The sequence below is a fragment of the Hemitrygon akajei genome, chromosome 18 (assembly GCF_048418815.1).
Source record: "Hemitrygon akajei chromosome 18, sHemAka1.3, whole genome shotgun sequence".
NCBI classification, from domain to species: Eukaryota; Metazoa; Chordata; class Chondrichthyes; order Myliobatiformes; family Dasyatidae; genus Hemitrygon; species Hemitrygon akajei.
Genome location: NC_133141.1, coordinates 7979191 through 7998777, shown reverse-complemented (window position 1 = coordinate 7998777; position 19587 = coordinate 7979191). Strand labels below are relative to the sequence as shown.

The window sequence follows — 19587 nt, the reverse complement described above, 5'->3', positions numbered from 1 at the left end:
AAGAGTTGCCAGGCATCTGTAGTGGGTAAATTATTGGAAGGGACTGTACAGTCATCAAAGATCTCACCATTAAAGGAGTGGACGTCATCATCGGATTTCAATGGAACAACAAAGAAGAAGATTGGAAGGGACTGGATATTTGAATAGACAGAGTCTGATTAGGGCTAGTCAATATGGCTTTGAGCATGGCAGGTTTCGTCTAACCAATCTTAAGGCATTTTTCAAGGTTATCAGGAAAGTTTATGAAGAGAAGGCAGTGGATGTTGTTACGACTGTGCCCCAACTCTGAGGGGCCGAAGGGTACAAAGTAGCCCCCTCCTTTTTGAGAATCACAAGATCGCTATTGATTCAGGTCAGGAGACCCAGGAAATGAGAGAGAGACGTTTGGAATGTGTCCTGGCCTCCGCGATACAAAGCCACGGATAATGGCTATTGTCTCTTGGAGACGGAATTGTGTATTGAGTACTGTACTATTCATGGAAGCCCCTCAGGGGATGACCAGAGTGGGCTGGTTGGGGCGGGTGGCATCATCCCAACCTGATTGACATCTGAGACCCCGTGAGTAAGGATAAAAGAGGGTCTGGGGAACAACCCCTTTAGACGCACCAGGAGAAACGCTAGAAATCCCGTGACAGCGTTTAATAGCGACAGACGGTGGGGCCCACGTGTGTCCTTTCCCATTGCCGGGTTTGGGGCCTTACCACGGAAGACGGCTTAGCTAAAGAAGAGATCACCACCAACAAAATTTCGAAGGATCGACATCATAAAAAGGAAAAGCTGGCAAGTTCTAAAAATCTGTCTTTCTCCAACCAAAGGCTGCAGCCTGCATGAACTTGAGAGACTTTTATATTTCCATCGGACAATACATTATCCCCTAGACAACGATAGAGCTATTTCTTATTGATTATTATTATACCCGCGCTTTTAGATTTAGTATTGATGACGTATATTATCTGTATGTTTGCATTGATATTATTTTTGTGTATTTTTATCAATAAATACTGTTAAAAATAGTACCATCAGACTTCAACGGACCTCCCTATCTTTGTTGGTAAGTGACCCAGTTACGGGGTACGTAACAATGTTATCAATCTGGACTTTAGCAAGGCCTACGACAAAGTCCTGCATGGGAGATTGGGCCAAAGGGTTCAGTTGCTTGGCATTCAGGATGAAGTTGTAAATTGGATTCAGCATTGGTTTAGGGGAGAACTGGTTGTAGATGGTTGCTTCACTGACTGGTGTGCCACAGGGATTGGCACTGGTTCTATTGTTGTTTGATTAATGATTTGAATAAAAGTGTGGTAAACTGGATCAGCAAATTTGTGGATGACACCAAGATTGAGGGTGAAACGAACAGCAAGGAAGACTATCAAAGCTTGCAGTGGGATCTGGACCAGCTGGAAAAATTACTGAAAAATAGCGGATGGAGTTTAATGAAGGCAAGTGCAAGGTGTTGCACTTTGGGAGCATCAACCAGGGTAGGTCTTACACAGCAGACAATAGGGCACTGACGAATGTGGTAGAACAAAGGGATCTGGGAATATAGATCCATAATTCTGTGGCATCACAAGCAGATCAAAGTCAAAGTGAAATAAGGTTGTGAAGAGAATTTTTGGCACATTGGCCTTCATAAATCAGAGTATTGAGTACAGAAGTTGGGATATGATGTTGACATTGGTGGGGCTAAATTTCCAGTATTGAGTTGAGTACTGGTCACCTACCTACAGAAAAGATGTAAATAAGATTGAAAGAGTACAGAGAAAATTTACAAGGACGTTGCCTGGACTGGAGGACCTGAGTTATCGGGAAAGGTTGAATAGATTAGGACTTCATTCCATGTAGTGTGGGAGAATGAGGTGAGATTTGACAGGCATACACAAAATTCTGAGGGGTTTAGATAGGGTAAATGCAAGCAGGCAATTCCACTGAGGATGGATGACACTAGGACTAGAGGCCACAGGTTTAGGGTGAAAGGTGAAATGTCTGAGGGGGATGTACTTCACTCAGAGAGTGGTGCAAGTGTGGAATGAGCTGCCAGTGGAAGTGGAGCATATGGGTTCAATTTCGACATTTAAGAGAAATTTAGATCTGGAGGACTATGGTACGGGTGTGGGTTGATGGATCCATGCAAAATAGTAGTTTGGCACAGACTAGATGGGCCAGAAGTCTGCTTTCTGTACTGTAGTGCTTTATGACACTACTTCTGATTCTAATCCCTGTCCCAATGAGAAACTCCAGCCAATAGGTGCTCACTAACACAAAGCACTTGCATTCAATGAGTGCAGGAAAGTGTATGATACAGAATGATTAGGGGCATGTTTATAGAGTAGATACAGACAGAAATTTCTGTAAAGCAGACTCATTATCTTGGAATCTTTACACCTCTCAGATAATGAATTGCTGAGTTGCATTTGGTAAGCAACTCGAGATAAGACCTGGTGAAAGAGACCAAAATGATCACAGACAGCTCTTAGCCTGACTGTGCTATGACATAAACAAGGAATTATTTACCAATCAGTCTCCATCCAGCAACAATGCAGGTGTTGGAAATCTGAAATAAAAACAGAAGATGCTGAAAGTACACAAGAGTCCAGGAAGCAGCAGTTCAGGTATAACTTTTTGTCAAAATTATGATAGACACAGAGAGTAGATAATCAGAGGCTTACTCTCAAGATGGAACCTTCAAATATCAGAGAACAAGTGTTTAAGGTGAGATGGTATGTGCCTGGAACATGTTATCGGGGAGGTGGTAGAAGTGATTTTTAAGAGATATTTAGACAGGCTCATGTACAAGTAAGGAATGAAGGGATGTGGATCATGTGCACAAGCATAATGGGCTGAAGGGCTTGTTCTTGTGCTGTACTGTTCTGTGTTTGGGCCAAGTCAGGAAAGCAATGTGTTTTAAGTTGCAAGCATGGGTGAAGAGAATGAGGAAGGATGTAAGTGACAGGCAAAATGATGTACATTGTGGTATTGTCAGTGAGAAAGGGTGATGAAAGATTGTTGTAGAAACATAAAAAATTATAAAAATAAAATCTTGAAAGGGATAGATAAGATAGAGGCAGGAAAGTTGTTTCCACTGGTAGCTGAGACTAGAGCATAACCTCAAGATTCGGGGGAGTAAATTTAGGACGGGGATGAGGAGGAACTGCTTTTCTCAGGGAGTGGTGAATCTGTGGAATTCTTTGCCCAATGAAGTAGTGGAGGTTACTTCAGTGAATATACTTAAGACAAGGTTAAGATAGATTTTCACAAAGTAGGGGAATTATGGGGAAAGGTCAGGTAGGTGGAGATGAGTCCATGGTCAGATCAGCCATGATTTTATTGAATGGTGGAGCAGGCTCAAGGGCCCAGATGGCCAACTCCTGCTCCTATTTCTTATGTTCTTATGTTGTTTGGAGGAGGTGTAATTGGAGAGAGGAGGAGGAGGACTGGAGAGGAAAACACCAATGCTACAACTGTGAGAGACAGAACACTGAGGCCAAGGAGAATGCTTGAAATGCCCAGCATCTCAGAACTAAGCCGATGACCTTTCAACAGAGACACAAGAGGTTCTGTGGATGCTGAAAATTTTGAGCAACACGTGCAAAACATTGGAGGAACTCAGGTCAATCAGCATCTATGGAGGGGAATAAACAGTTGAAATTTTGAGTTGAGACCTTTCATCAGAACTGGCTGAATCTGACAGAAACTAACACAAGCAACTTGTGGCAAAGAGCTTTGGGAATCACAGAACTAAACCAACCACCACTCGAGCTAGGTGTACTGCTCGAGTCCAACCTAGAGGGCACACGCCCTCTAATCCAGACAGCTTCCTGGTAAACTACTTCTGCAGTCTCTTCAAACCCTCCACATCCTTTCTGTAATGGGATGACCAGAACTGCACATTGTCTCCACTCTCTCCTGTTCCATCGGGTTGATTTTGTGAGGGTTTGGAACTCAGGTCTCTGGTGAGCTAATCACTACACTACTCCTATTTCACCCACTCACACTTTTGTGGACCTGAGTCATGGTTGTCTATGTCCAAGGCACCACACACTCCTCCCACTAGGTCTCCTCCTATCACTGTTCCCATCTGCTCACCTCACTTCTATTATTTGGTTCCATGCTTTACCAGCCTCTCCTATCAGATTCCATCATCTGCAGCCCTTTGTCACCTCCACAGATCACCCCCCAATCCTCTGTAACCATGTCCACTCTCCCCTGCTCCAACTGACTATCACCCCTCCTCTCCTGGATCCCCCTTTCACTTTTCACTTGCCCCAAACACCACCCCTCCTCTTTATACTGGCTATCTTACCTCTATCATTCAGTCCAGATAAAGGGTCTCAGCCTGAAATGTCAACTGTTTATTAATCTCCATAGACGCTGCCTGGCCTGCTGAGTCCCTCCAGCATTCTGTGTGTGTCACACTGGATTTCCAGCATCTGCAAAATCTTGTTTATGATTTGCTGACTTCATAAGACCATAAGATATGGGAACAGAATTAGGCCATTTGGCCCATTGAGTCTGTTGTTCTGCCATTTCATCATGCCTGATCCATTTTGCTCTCAGCCCCAATCTCCTGACTTCTCCCTGTATCCATTCATGCCCTGACTAATCAAGAATCTATCAACCTCTGCCTGAAATTACCCAGTGACTTGGCCTCCACAGCCGCCTGTGGCAATGGATTCCACAGATACACCACTCTCTGAATAAAGAAATTCCTCCTCATCTCCGTTCTAAATGGACATCCTTCTGTTCTGAGGCTGTACCCTCTGGTCCTAGATTCTTCCACCATAGGAAACATCTTCTCCACATCCACTCTGCAGAGGACTTTCAAAATTTGATTGGTTTCCATAAGACAAAGGAGCAGAAGTCGGCCATTCGGCCCATTGTGTCTGCTCCACCATTTCATCATGAGCTGATCCATTCTCCCCTTTAGACCCATTCCCCCGCCTTCTCACCATAACTTTTGATGCCCTGACTACTCAGATACCTATTAATCTCTGCCTTAAATACACCCAATGACTTGGCCTCCACTGCCGCCCGTGGCAACAAATTCCACAGATTCACCACCCTCTGGCTAAAAAAATTTTTTTGCATCTCTGTTCTGAATGGGCGCCCTGCAATCCTCAAGTCATGTCCTCTCATACTAGACTCCCCCACCATGGGAAACAAATTTGCCACATCCACTCTGTCCATGCCTTTCAACATTCAAAATGTTTCTATGAGGTCCCCCCTCATTCTTCTAAACTCCAATGAGTACAGTCCAAGAGTGGTCAAACAGTCCTCATATGTTAACCCTCTCATTCCCGGAATCATTCTAGTGAATCTTCTTTGAACCCTCTCCAACGTCAGTACATCCTTTCTTAAATAAGGAGCCCAAAACTGCACACAGTATTCCAAGTGAGGTCTTACCAGTGCCTTATAGAGCCTCAACATCACATCCCTGCTCCTGTACTCTATTCCTCTAGAAATGAATGCCAACACTGCATTCGCCTTCTTCACCACCGACTCAACCTGGAGGTTAACCTTAAGGGTATCCTGCACGAGGACTCCCAAGTCCCGTTGCATCTCAGGACTTTGAATTCTCTCCCCATTTAAATAATAGTCTGCCCGTTTATTTCTTCTACCAAAGTGCATGACCATACACTTTCTGACATTGTAATTCATTTGCCACTTCTTTGCCCATTCCCTCAATCTATCCAAGTCTTTCTGCAGACTCTCTGTTTCCTCAGCACTACCAGCCCCTCCACCTATCTTTGTATCATCAGGAAAATTAGCCACAATGCCATCTATTCCATAATCCAAATCGTTGATGTACAACGTAAAAAGTGGCCCCAACACGGACCCCTGTGGAACACCACTGGTAACCGGCAGCCAACCAGAATGGGATCCCTTTATTCCCACTCTCTGCTTCTTGCCAATCAGCCAACGCTCTATCCACGTATGCAACTTACCTGTAATTCCATGGGCTCTTATCTTGTTTAGCAGCCTCATGTGCGGCACCTTGTCAAAGGCCTTTGACAATGAGATCCTGCCTCATTTTTCTGAATTCCAGCCAAGTACAGGCCCAGAGCCATCAAGTGCTCTGCATATGACAAGCCATTCAATCCTGGAATCATTTTCGTGAACCTCTTTTGAACCCTCTCCAGTTTTAGCACATCTTTTTTTAAATAAAGGGCCCAAAACTGCTCACAAGTGAGGCATCACCAGTGCTTTATAAAGCCTCAACATTACATTCATCTGGTATCTCATTTTATTGCTCACTTTTGTCTGCATCCACGACACCATATAAATGCAACTCAACATTGCAGGCTACCTTTGTGTTCTTCCTGCAGAAAATTGTTCAACTCTGGATCGGGTACCAGATGTGTCCTCCTCATTTTGAAAGTGGTCATCAGAACTGAACCAACATTGTGCTGAGAGTTTCTGAGGTGAACTGGCTTATGCTCAGTACACGCACAGTCAAATGAAACAACAGGGCAGCTTCCATCACTCCCAAGTGATTAGGAGGCTGACTATACAGACACAAATATTTTAACAGCATTTACACAGCGTCAATAATTAGGAATTAAAATAAGAGATTATATATTTCCAAACCTCTCTCTTTTTCTACAGTAACACATCTGGATTTAGCAAGCAGGAGCCTTGGAAAAGTCAAAGTCAAGGTAAATTTATTATCAAAGTCTGTATATGTCACATTATACCACCTTGAGATTCATTTTCTTGCAGGCATTTACAGGAAAATAAAGAAATACAATCGGATTTTACAATGGAATGTCACCAGACTTTGGCATTCTTTTCTCCCACCACCCCCTCCTTACCTGATTGGCCAAGGGAGGGGGGTACCAACTGCAGTGGCCTGACCCCAGCACAGAGGCAGTGCCCCCTGCTCTTAAGCCTCTAACAGGAGGATGTGAATGGGGCAGCATTCATCTGCCAGTCACATGCTGTGTCAAGAAACAATGCACTCCAGTGTTTGGAAAAAAAATTACAAGAGATTTAATTAAATGGGAAAGAAGTTGTGGTACCACAATGTTCGAGTGTGGAGTTCCCAATGTATCTGCACAATTTGGTCAATATGGGAGAAATCTGGAAATTGGAAATGATTCTATCTTCCAGAGCCTATAAGGATCCATCACTTCCTCCCTTCGGTTCCTAAAATTGGCACCCTCTTGGGGAGATCAGGCTCCACAGGCTTAAGAATCCTCCTTCAGACGATCCAACAATGAACTGACCATCCAATTCCCCGAGAGGCAGTATTCTACAGCTCAATAGAGTGCTTAGGATATTCCGTCCCCAGACACTCCCACATCCAGCAGCAGCTGGGAATGGGGACAAAACTTGTTCCTCTCCTCTCTCCTGGCACCTCTGAAGCCCAAATGAGAAATGCCGATAGGTCTGTCAAAGTCAACACTGGGCAATGAGCGTGGTAGGGAGGCTCTGCTCTCTAAGGGATTTCACTGCCACAAAGGCCATCCAACCCATTATATCTGTGCTATTCCCTTTGAAAGAGTAATCGGATTGACCCCGTAACACTGCTCTTTCCTTAAAGCCCAGCAAAATTTTCTTCATCAAGTATACCATATAAAATTATGCATTGAAAGTTATTATTGAATCTGCCTCCACCATCTGCTTGTAAAATTAATTCTTAATCTCTTCTGAATCTTTTATCAATGATCTTAAATGTATGGAATAATCTATATGGACAGTAGATAAACTAAAGCTTTTCACTGTATCTCAGTATATGCGACATTTTTAGAAACCAATTATTAGCTGCCACCCTCCTGCCCATGGAAGATGCTCCCCTTTGTCCTGCCTAACCTTCTGTAAAGCAAAGCATGCTCAAGTGGACTTACTTTTATGTATAACAAAAACAATGTTAAGGTATCACCAAACTGCTCAGCCAGTCCTGAGTTAAGTGTTAAGGCACTGGTTCCAAAGGCTCCAACACCTCCTGGCAAAGGAGACCAGGCTCAGTATAGTTACAAAGTCCAGTGCAGGGATAGGTAGGTTTTATAGGTGAACTTGTTGCTGTGTGTAGTATGTCACAGGATAGTGAAGGAATGTCATCACATTGAAAGAAAGAAATTCCCAAGCCCCTGGTTTTGTGCTCAGTGCAGCCCAGTTGCAGCTGTCCGGTGTCCTCTCTTGCTGAGGCTCCCCTCAATCCATCTTGCCACTGTAGGTGAAGTTTGTGAAGGTTGATGTCGGCCCTTTATACAGTGGGTTGTTGTCCTGAAATGAGACAGGTTGAAGAATATGGTGAGCTTGTACCTCCTGACCACAGGACTCACTGACAGTGGTCACACTCTGTATTGGGACTATCTAAAGGAACGATGGGACTGGCTTGGTGCCAGAACTGCAGTACTGCCAGTGTGAGCTGACCAACTCATTCCTTTAAACACAGCAGCAGGACACCCTGGCTGGGCCTCAGCTACCAATGGAAATCAAAACACTACAGATGATGAAAAACTGAGCTACAACAGAAATGGAACCTCTGCTACTCTTCTCTAGGTGCTGACTGACCTATTGAGTATTTTCACATTCTTTGTTTCTGCTTTAGAATAGTGACTGAAACTGTCATGACACAAACCTCTTAAGTTTCTAGTGGATGCCATGCTTCCCCCAACCCTCCTTGGCCACACAACAAGGTGGATTCAGCAAGGCAGCTGACAATGCTCTCTCACACCACTGGGGACTGTCCCTGTAGTAGATCAGGGATCCACCAGTTTCTGTAACAATAAAGGTTTGAGGGAAGCACATTTTACGCACCCAACAACCTGTGCTGGTTCAGCAACCCTGCCAAAGAGATCATTACTGCAGCCTGTTCAGACAAAATCTGACACATAACATTAATGCTTCTTGTTAAAGGGGCCTGTTTTGTGGAATTCTTTAAAATTTTGCAGAGGAATTACAAGGACGATTTCTGGAGCTCCGGATGTGGAAATATAAATTCAGGCAGATCAGCAGGTCAGATTGGAAGGCGAAGGCATCTCGGAACGTTGGACTGCTGGAGATTATAATAGCAAGAAAAGCAATGTCAAGAAAGGATTTAAAAACAAAGTGAAGGATTTTACGCAACTGAGAATCAGTGCACTAGGTGGGAAGTGAATTGGATCTGTTGTGGCAACAGAATCAGGGAAATAGAATACCTGAGTTCCCTAGTAGGTGAGCTGAGCTGAGCCGTATGCGGAGGAGGGCATTGGTCTCATAGTCATCACATTGTCAGATACTACATCATCATTGTGAACAGCCTGATTCAACTTTGGGCTGTTTTCAGGGGGGAGGGGTTGGATTTTGTGGACTGAGCCCAGTGTTTTGGATTAAAAATATTTAACTTCCAATTACTTATCTGGAGGATACCTTGCTCATCTGGAATTAGAAGCTGGACAAAAGCTCTGGCAAATCAGGGGCAGTGGAGGGATCTGCAGATCCCTCACAAAAAATATTTCACGATTGCTACAGCACTCTGGACTGCAGTCACTTGCAGGAAACATATCGAATGTTGAAAGGCCTTGATAGACTGGATGAGGAAAGGACATTTCCTACGGTGGGGGACTCTAGGACCAGGAGGCACAGACTCAGAATAGAGGGACCATTTAGAATGGAAATGAGGAGGCATTTCTTTAGCCAGAGAGTGGTGAATCTATGAAATTCATTGCCACAGGCAGCAGTGAAGGTCAAGTTATTAGGTGGAGGTTGATAGATTCTTGATTAGTCAGGGAATGAAAGGGATACGGGGAGATTGGGGTTGAGAGGAAAATGGATCAGCCATGATAAAATGGAGGAGCAGATTCGATGGGCCAAATGGCCTAATTCTGCTTCTACGTCTTATAGTCTTATTGTCTGACCATTGCTAAAGCAGCATGGTAGTTCCTGCACCAGCTCACCCCAGTGTTGTATCATTACATTGTTGTAATGAGCTGTGGCCACAGTCAGCAAGAGGAAACCTTTCCTTACCACGTTCCTTACCACGTTCCTTACCACGTTCCTTACCACGTTCCATTTTGCTCTGGCCCGTTCTGCCTCAAACTTTGCAAACTCCTTCCGGTCATGGACGGTGACCAGCATCTTCCAAATCAGCAATGCAACCAGGCCCAGGAGGAGGATGGCAGCCATCAAAGGCAGGATAATGACTGGCAGGTTCAATGGGGGAGGGCATTCTGGGAAATAAAAGTTATACATTATCTTCTGCAAACTCTCACTGTTTTAAGCTCAGTACAGGATAGACAACAATGAAGCAGGCAACAGCAAAGCCAGAATAAAATTAACTGGGTATCAAATCAAATATAACTCTAAAGATCACACAGGTCAGTTCGAACTAACAAAGGATCCATTAAACCGTATCTACATTAATGTCTGTGGTGTGACTATGAAGACCAGTTGCAAATTTATGAAACTCTGGTCAGGCCACATCGGGAGTATTGCATTCAGTTCTGGACTCCCCATTATGGGAAGGACGTGGAGGCTTTGGAGAGGGTGCAGAAGAGGTTTTCCAGGGTGCTGCCTGGATTAGAGGGCATGTGCTATGAGGAGAAGTTGGACAAACTTTGATTGTTCTCTCTGAAGCGGTGGAGGCAGAGGGGAGATCTGATAGAACTTATAAGATTATGAGATGCATCTGCTGCATAAACAGCTGGTTGCTTTCGCCCATGGTGTAAATGTCTAATTCTAAAGGACATGCACTTAAGGTGGGGGGGGGGGGGGGGTGGAGTTCAAATGAGATGGGTGGGGCAGGCTTTTTTTACATCATAGAAAGTGATAGGTACTTGGAATACATTGCCAATGTGGCTGTGGAGGCAATTGCAATAGAGGCATTTAAGAGCCTCTTATGCAGGCATACACATGTGCAGAGAACAGAGGAATATGGACATCATATAGTAGACAGGATCTATTTAATTGGGCATTTAATTACTAGTTTAATTAGCTTGGCACAACATTGTGTGCGGAAGGGTCTGCACCCGTGCTGTTCAGTTCTCGTGAGTTACAGGCAGATGCTGCTGCAAAGGTTTCTGAATACGAATTATTATCACTGACATACAGTACATTGTGAAATTTCAAGATTCAAGATGGAAGATTGTTTAATGATATTTCCAGTGCACAAGGGTAAAGGAGAATGAAATAATTGTTCCTCTGGCTGCAATGCAGCACCAAATAAAACAATATATATAAATACATGAGTTAGCTTATATACAGATCCATAAAGTGACGGTCGGCACAAGGGTGTCTGTACATAAGGTGACTGACAGGAAATGATAAAGTATTGGTGGTTAGGGGTGTGGAGGGGTGGGTTAGTGGGTGGAGGTGTTGATCAGCCTTACTACTTGGGAAAGTAACTGTTTTTGAGTCTGGTGGTCCTGGTGTGGATGCTATGTAGCCTCCTCCCTGATGGGACTGGGACAAACAGTCCATGAGCAGGGTGGGTGGGATCCTTCATGATGTTACTCATCCTCTTCTGTAGATATGTCCTTGATAGCGGGTGGACTGGTGCCAATTTTGCAGCAGCAGTACAGTGCAAGACATAGAAAATAACATGAATAATGTATATAAGATTACAGCATGGTTCAATGAAAGGTCAGAGATGATCTCTTCATGTTTCTGCTGCTGAGAACAAGTTGAGACTCTCTGGTCTGGCATTCTGTGGTCCTGTATATTTTAAATCTGTAGCACAGATCTGTACTAGTTAACTAATTCTAACTAAATAATCTGCAGTAATCTGTAGCTAATTAACCTTCTGTGAACTCAGCTGACAGCATTACTGACTTACAGAAACCTCAAGTTGTGGATACCTCAGAGATCTGTAACCTGAGAGCTTCCTAAAGAGCAGCTCTCCTGCTCGGAGAAAGAGGATCAGGGCGGTGAGCAAAAACTTTAATAATAACCTGCAAAATAACAAGCCACAAAGGACCACAAAACAAGAGAGAACAGTTACTTAACATGACAAGGCAACAAAGTAACTGAAGGCTAGGAGCAACTTGTTGAGCCTAACTGGTTCAGTGGATGAACAAGGATTGTGGATGAGAGCAGGGTTTAAACAGGCTGCAGGTGATGAGTTGGAAACGAGTGGCAGGTGACTCCTGTTAGCTGGGTGGAGACTGAGAGGTGCCTGCCTCTGCAGGCCTGACAGAAGAAACTTTAATTTTGCTAATATAGACCAAGGGAAACCTAATGTTTATGGGAGGAGAAAGAAAGATTTCTGAAAATCCCTCAAAATCTTATGTCTTCAGTCGAGCTAAGAAGATGAGAAAATATCTAAGGTATTGATTTGGAGAAGAGCAGTAGGAAAGGTAAACTGAGTAGGTAATAAAAGGGCAAAGGAGCAAAAGAGCAGTGGGAGATATTGACAAAGAGATAGTTCAGGGACCAGCTAAACTAATTCCTTTGTAGGAAGGATGGAGCTCTTAACAAGCTATAAACCAGGAAAAGAAGTCTTAATGATGAATGTTTATTAATACACAGAAAAAATATAGAAAGAACGGATGAGAAACCAACAGTAAATGCAGAGGAAATTAAAGATCATTAGGAAAGACAAGCATGCAACATTAACTGGACACCAAAACATATTATAAATATGTAAAGTAGAAAGGTTATCTATCAAGAATCCAAAGGAAGGAGGAAGCTAAAGATAGGCTATGTGTAGATTCACAAGGGAAGAGGTTGATGATTCAATGAGTGGACAAGTTATGCACTGAAGATAATGTATTAAGGAGAGGTAATATTGCAGTACTGAAAAGTTGTAAGCCACCTGTTCCAAGTAGACTGCAGTCTAGATTGTTGGAAAAAGTCAGCATAGAAATAGTAGAGGCATTGGGTCAACATTGACTCTTCATTACATACAGGGGCACTTCAGGGTTCTTAATGTTATCCCAAACCAGCAGGGAGAAAAATATCACATGATTTCTGAACCTCCATCCTGACATATGACCGTCAAGGAGATGTGCTCCTCTGTGGAATTTTGGGACTCAAGATGTTGCTGGAGCTGGGCTTCAGTCTGGCCCCTACTGTTTATTTCCTCTGCAAGAGAAGATACTCAGCATCTGTTTGAGAAAGGAAGGGCCCTTTTCAGACCAAAACCTGGAGGTAAATCATGGGCCCACACTCTCTATTTATGTCACCCAGAGAGAGGTGGCTCAGGAAACGAAGGTGTTAGCCACTACAGCAGACAGTCACCACTAACCTCTTACTGAGTTATGTACAGAGAGCAGAAAACCTCAGGTTTTTGCAGCAGAGCGCAAAAGGTTAGTGAAAGTCCTGGGAGGTCATTCTGGTGGTGGAGTGGTAGTGCCTCAGAACTCCAGTGACCTGGCCTCCTCCTCTGCCATGATGAGGCCACTCTCAGGATGGAAGAGTAACACCTCATATTTTGTCTCCATCCTGCCTATCATCTCACCCTGCTTCCCCTTCTCCCATGGTGCACTCTCCTCTCCTATCAAATTACTTCCACTGTTTATTCAACAGTGATCTTGAAATGGGAACTGGTTATAGAAGTAAATAGATATACAGTACTGTGCAAAGTCTGAGGCACATATATATGGCTGGGGGCCTACAGCACAGTACTGTAGTAATTTTATGTATTGCACTGTACTGCTTGCACAAAAAAAAACAAATTTCATGACATATGTGAGTGATGATAAACTTGATTCTGATGTGGGTCTCTATTGTGGACTGAGAGTGGGAAGGGGGCAGGGAAAGGGAAATCATGGTTGGGAAAAGGGGAAGGGAGAGGGGAGGGAGCAGGAAGCACCAGAGAGACATTCTATAATGATCAGTAAACCAATTGTTTGGAATCAAATGACCTTACCTGGTGTCTCAGGGCTGGGTGTGTCTGCACCCACACTACCCCCTGCCCCTGGCACTCCTTCTCTGTCACCTCTCCCACCCCACTCCCACAGTGCTCCAGCCTCACCATTCCCAACATCCTTTGCTCTGGCAGATTTACAAACTTGCTCTTCGCTCCACATTGACAAATACAGTACTGTGCAAAAGTCTTAGGGACCCAACCTATATATATGTGCCTATGACTTTTGCACAGTACTGTACTCGAAAGGGGAAGAGTTGGAGAAGCTTGGGGAAAGAGCAAGGGAATGGTCTGTAGCTCTCTAAGTTGCAGAACGATAACATCCTAAGAAGTGTTAGATTTCAGGATTCAGTGATGCACCCATTTTATACTAATTACCAAAAAGACTGAGAAAATACAATTTAGTAAGCAGGTAAAGCAGTGCAATGTAGTTTAAACAATAATTGTTTTTCACACCTGGTTCTTTAATAACTGACAGGATGGATTTTCCATTTATTTCTTCGTGATAAACAAAATGAACAATGCAGCCTTCCTCGTCCTTGTAACTACAGGTGATAGCATCCTCGTCTTTGATATCTGCCAAATAAAAAGCACAAGTAATGTCAGGCTGTGCAACGCAGGTTGAAATGGTGAGCCAACAAATCCACTTGCACAATTGTGCACTGGTCAGTGTAAAGTACACTTATGTTCAATCCGTCCCTGCCAGCAGCTCAGAGTCCAGTAATCAAATTAGCATTGAAATGTATTAAATTAAAAACGTGAATAATAACATTCAACAATTAAATAAATGGAGTGACATTAATTGATATGAATCACAAGATCACTTACCATTTGTGCAATAAAATGTATATAGCACACAGGATTAGTCAAAAGTAGCTTTAAAACAATGTTAGGATGTTTAACACCGAGAAGGATGCTTTAAGACATGCTGGGCACAGTTGCCGATGGGATTGAGATAACTTCAGAGCAACAAATGCTCACCAATCAGAGAGGAGTAGTAATCCTTAAAGGTGTATTTCCCATTATAGACTGGCAGCAGGAGTGCATATTTTGAGGGGGGAAGGTGAGGGGGGGGGAACGAATGAGGAGAGGGGGAGGGAAAGAGAGAGGGAGGGAGAGTGGGAGAGGGAAGGAGGGAGAGCAGGAGAGAGAGCGGGGGAGACCATGAGAGGAAGGAAGGGAGAGGGAGAAGTCATCATTCCAGAAGCAAAGTCCCATGTAATGTGTTCCAGGAACTGTGACAGGACCAATGTAAGAGGAGAGCCTGGCAGGACCTATATTAACTAATTTCTGCAGGAGTGTGAATCTCTAACACTACTTTTCCAATCAATGTTTAATTACATGATCTCACAAGGGATCAAAAGATAAAATACTGCCCCTCTCAGATACTCTTCTCCAGACACTAACATATTCCCAAACTGTTACTCTTATACCACCCCTCCTTGCCTGTTACCATCCCGCATGTAGTTGAGGTCACAGGAAATTAGACATCTCAGCTAAGGCAAACTATATAGTTTGAGTGTTTGCCCTTTGAATAGCATAGTTTGAGAAAAGGGGTTTATAAAAGCAACATGCACTGTGGGTGAATAACAACAGTTGTTTCTCCAGACCAGTCAGGCTGTTGCAGTTGAATTTTGATTTTTTTCTCAGAGGAAGCTCTATCAAGCACAACCCTTATATGAGAGGCATTTTGGCAAGCACAAGCTAGTTTGATTCTGTTTGATTTGGACCAGAACAGTTTGTTTTCATCTGCGTGCTCCAAGAGACTCACTGAATGTAATACAGTTAGCCTGTTAACATGGTGAACTATTTCAAAGTAATGTATTGTATGTAACTGCACTAACCACTTGACTGCAATTAAATATGGATGTTAAATGAAATATATGATTCCCATTGAATATAACAAACTGTACCTATTCAATGCAGTTTCTATTGAAAGCTGCAACAAGCGAGGCGGGGCCTTGGCAATTGAGATTAAGGTGCTCCCAAGGCATTCTATGAATACATCAAGATCAAGACGATAGTTAGTGAGAGGGTGTGACCAGTCAAGGATAAAGGGGGGGAACATTTGCTTGGATGCGGAGATTATGAGTGAGGTACTTAATGAGTACTTCAGTATTTACCAAGCAAAAGGATATGGAGGACCAGGAAATCAGTGAGGAGTGTATACATACGTCAGGGTGTTTAGAGGTCAAGAAGGAGGAAGTGTTGGGTCCCCTAATGAGTATTAAGGTGGACAAATCCACAGGGCCTGATGGGATTTACCCCAGGTTATTGAAGGAGACAAGAGACAAGGTTGTTGGGTCCTTGACCAGTATCTTTGTGTCCTCTTCGGCCATGGGCGAGGTCTCGGAGGACTGGAGAGTGGCTAATGTTGTACCTCGGTTTAAAAAGGGAACAAGGGAGAATCCTGGGAACTATAGCCTGGTGAGCCTCACATCAGTTGTAGGGAAATTGCTGGTGAAAATTCTTAGGGATAGGACATATGAACATTTGGAAACCCATGGCTTAATTAGGGAGAGCCAGCATGGCTTTGTTCAGGGCAGGTCATGACTTAACAACTTGATTGAGTTTTTTGACAAGGTGATGAGAGCGATTGATGAGGGTTGGGCAGTAGATGTTGTCTACATTGATTTTAGTAAGGCATTTGACAAAGTCCCTCATGGGAAGCTAATCCAGAAGATTAAGATGCGTGGGTCCATGCTAGATTGGCTGTTTGGATTCAGAACTGATTTGCACATAGAAGACAGAGGCAAATACATTTCAGGCTTTTAAGAGATGTTTGGATTGGAAGATGGAGGGATATAGACATTGTGTAGGTAGGAGGGTGTTATTGATTTGCTTTTTAGCCTGTTCCTGTGCTGTACTGTTCTATGTCTAAACTCTTTGAATATGATCGGATGAAGTTTATTAAACATTCAGGTGTTTTTTTTTCTCTTCTGGTAAAGTTGAACGGCAGTGGGTATCACTGCTTTCAGCTGAGGTGGAGCGTGGAGCAAAGAGACAGGAAGTATACCCACTAAACTTTACCCTCCCCCACAAAAACTCAAATAATGTCATAAAGTCTAATGCTTAATAAATTCCAGACAGAGAGAGTGAGAGTGTTAAGTAAATCCAAGTTGTATACTGGGCACTATAGCTGATTATCTTGATTATATTATCACCATTCACACCTCCTTGATAATCTGTTTTAATTCCCCAATATTCTCCCATGCCCCACGTAACACACACATCACAACCATAAAGGAAGTTTCTGTAACCAGTGTCAAACAGGATGCTGTCAGATAACTCTATGCCCAAGCAGAGTGGTTACTTGGTAGAACTCTGTGCCCTGGAGAGGTGTCAATGGTTAAAACTGTACCCAGAAGAAGGTAATAAAAACAAACATTGCTGGAAACATTCAGTAATCCATTCAGCACCTGTGGAAAGGGAAATAGAGTCAATGTTTCAGGTTGACATCCCTTCATTAGAACTGGGAAAGACAGAAAATAAATTACAGGAAAATTCCAATAATCTGGCACACTCTGAACTTCAGTCATCCCAAGCTGGCAGGTTTCCCTCACAACGGGCTGCAATCATAACGATCCCTCAGGCATTCAGCAGGGGCCGTTAGAAAGAAGTGAGGTGTGAGTGGAACAGCCATTGTGAGTGGATTGTGTTAGTGGCTAGGCTTTGGCTCAACAGGCTTCGACGTGAACAGGTATAGGTTAAAACTTAAGCTTGATAAGTTAGAGCAAAAGGTATAACAAGTGCAGGCAGGATGATATATAAAACAGTGGAATACCCCTCCTGCAGTGTACCTAACAGTCTTCCTGATAGTTACATCTACAGGAAGTGGATCCAACTGCATCTCCTGACTGATAAGGTCAAGGAACTGGAGCTGGAAGTACCCAGGACCATCTGCAAGGCTGAAGTAAGGGTCAGCTTTACAGATTAGCAGTCAGTGCAGGGTTCCCCTGTGGCCATTCCCCTCAGTAATAAGTATACCCCTTTGGATACTGAACCTGAGGGGGACCAATATCCTTGCAGGTAGATTTGCTAGAACTGCTGTGGAGGGTTTAAACTAATTTGGCAGGGGGTTAGGAACCAGAATGATAGGGCTGAGGATGGGGCAGTTGGTATGCAAGTTGATGCAGTGTGTGGTGAGACTGTGAGGAAGGACAGGCAGATGACTGGGCAAAATTGCAGTCAGTGGGATGCGTAACATGGGGGAAAAATCGAAAAGGGTGATGAATACAGGACTGAAGGTGTTATATTTGAATGCATGTAGTATATGGATAAGGTAGATGATCTTGTAGTGCAGTTAGAGATCGGCAGGTATGAAGTTGTGGGCATCACTGAGTCGTGGCTGAAAGAAGATCATAGTTGGGAGCTCAACATTCAAGGATACACCTTGTATCGAAAGGACAGGCAAGTAGGCAGAGGGGGTGGCATGGCTCTGTTGGTAAAAAATGAAATTAAATCATTAGAAAGAGATGACATAGGATTGGAGGGTGTAGAATCCTTGTGGGTAGAGTTAAGAAATTGCAAGGGAAAAAAGACCCTGATGAGAGTTACATACAGGCCTCCAAACAGTAGCCAAGATGTGGGCTACAAATTACAATGGGAGATAGAAAAGGCATGTCAAAAGGGCAATGTTACGATAATCATGGGGGATTTCAATTTGCAGGTAGATTGGGAAAATCAGGTCAGTGCTGTACCCCAAGAAAGAGAATTTATAGAATGCCTATGAGATGGCTTTTTAGAGCAGCTTGTGGTTGAGCCCACCAGGGGAAAGGCAATTCTAGATTGGGTGTTGTGTAATGAACCAGATTTGATTAGGGAACTTAAGATAAAGGAACTCTGAGGAGGTAGTGATCATAATATGATAGAATTTACCCTGTAGTTTGAGAGGGAGATGCTAAATTCAGATGTGTCAGTATTACAGTGGAGTAAAAGGAATCCAGAAGCATGAGAGAGGAGCTGGCCAAAGTTGATTGGAAGGGGACACTAGCAGGGATGACAGCAGAACAGCAATGGCTGGAATTTCTGGGAGAACTTCAGAAGGTGCAGGATAGATACATCCGTAAAAAGAAGCATTCTAAAATAGTGGATGAACTTACTAAGTATTTTGTGTTAGTTCACTGTGGAAGGCATTGGCAGTATGTCAGAAATTCAAGAGTGTCAGGGGGCAGAGACAAGTTTAGCTGCTTTTACTAAGGAGAAAGTGCTTGGGAAACTGTGAGGTTTGAAGGTGGATAGGTCACCTGAACCAGATGGACTACACTCCAGTGTTCTGAAAGAGGTAGCTGATGAGATTGTGGAGGCATTAGTAACGATTTTCCAAGAATCACCAGATTCTGGAGGATTGGAAAATTGCAAATGTCACTCCACTTTTTAAAGAAGGGAGGGAGACAGAAGCAAGGAAATTATAAGCCAGTTAGCCTGACTTGAGTGGTTGGGGAGATGTCGCAGTCCCTTTGTAAGAATGAGGTTTTCGGGTACTTGGAGGCACATGATAAAGTAGGCCAAAGTCAGCATGGTCTCCTCAAGGGGAAACCTTGCTTGACAGATTTGTTGGTATTTTTATGAGGAAATAACAGGCAGGATAGATAAAGGAGAGTTAGTGGTTGTTGTGTACTTGGATTTTCAGAAGGCCTTTGACAAGGTGCTGCACGTGAGGCTGCTTAACAAGAAAAGAGCCTGTGGTATTACAGGAAAGACACTAGCATGAATAGAAGATTGGCTGACTGGCAGGAGGCAAAGACTGGGGAAAAAAGGTGGCCTATTCTGCTTGGCTGCCAGTGACTAGTGGTGTGCCG

At 43.6% G+C, this 19587-nt stretch overlaps 1 protein-coding gene across 3 annotated transcripts in view; it reads right to left on the bottom strand.

Annotated features, from left to right (window-relative positions):
* Positions 1 to 6642: 6642 nt before the first annotated feature.
* The window catches only part of LOC140741052 (integrin beta-3-like), a 94701-nt gene continuing 81756 nt past the window's right edge, over positions 6643 to 19587 (bottom strand). For 2 of the 3 annotated variants that reach the window (XM_073070718.1, XM_073070720.1), the window contains 3 exons: positions 14243 to 14362; positions 9973 to 10151; positions 6643 to 8223 (listed from right to left, as the gene is read on the bottom strand). In XM_073070718.1, the coding sequence (XP_072926819.1) occupies positions 8152 to 8223; positions 9973 to 10151; positions 14243 to 14362 (371 nt within the window). In that variant the 3' untranslated portion in view covers positions 6643 to 8151. The remainder of the gene's footprint in view (positions 8224 to 9972; positions 10152 to 14242; positions 14363 to 19587) is intronic. The other variant, XM_073070719.1, reaches the window with a different exon arrangement.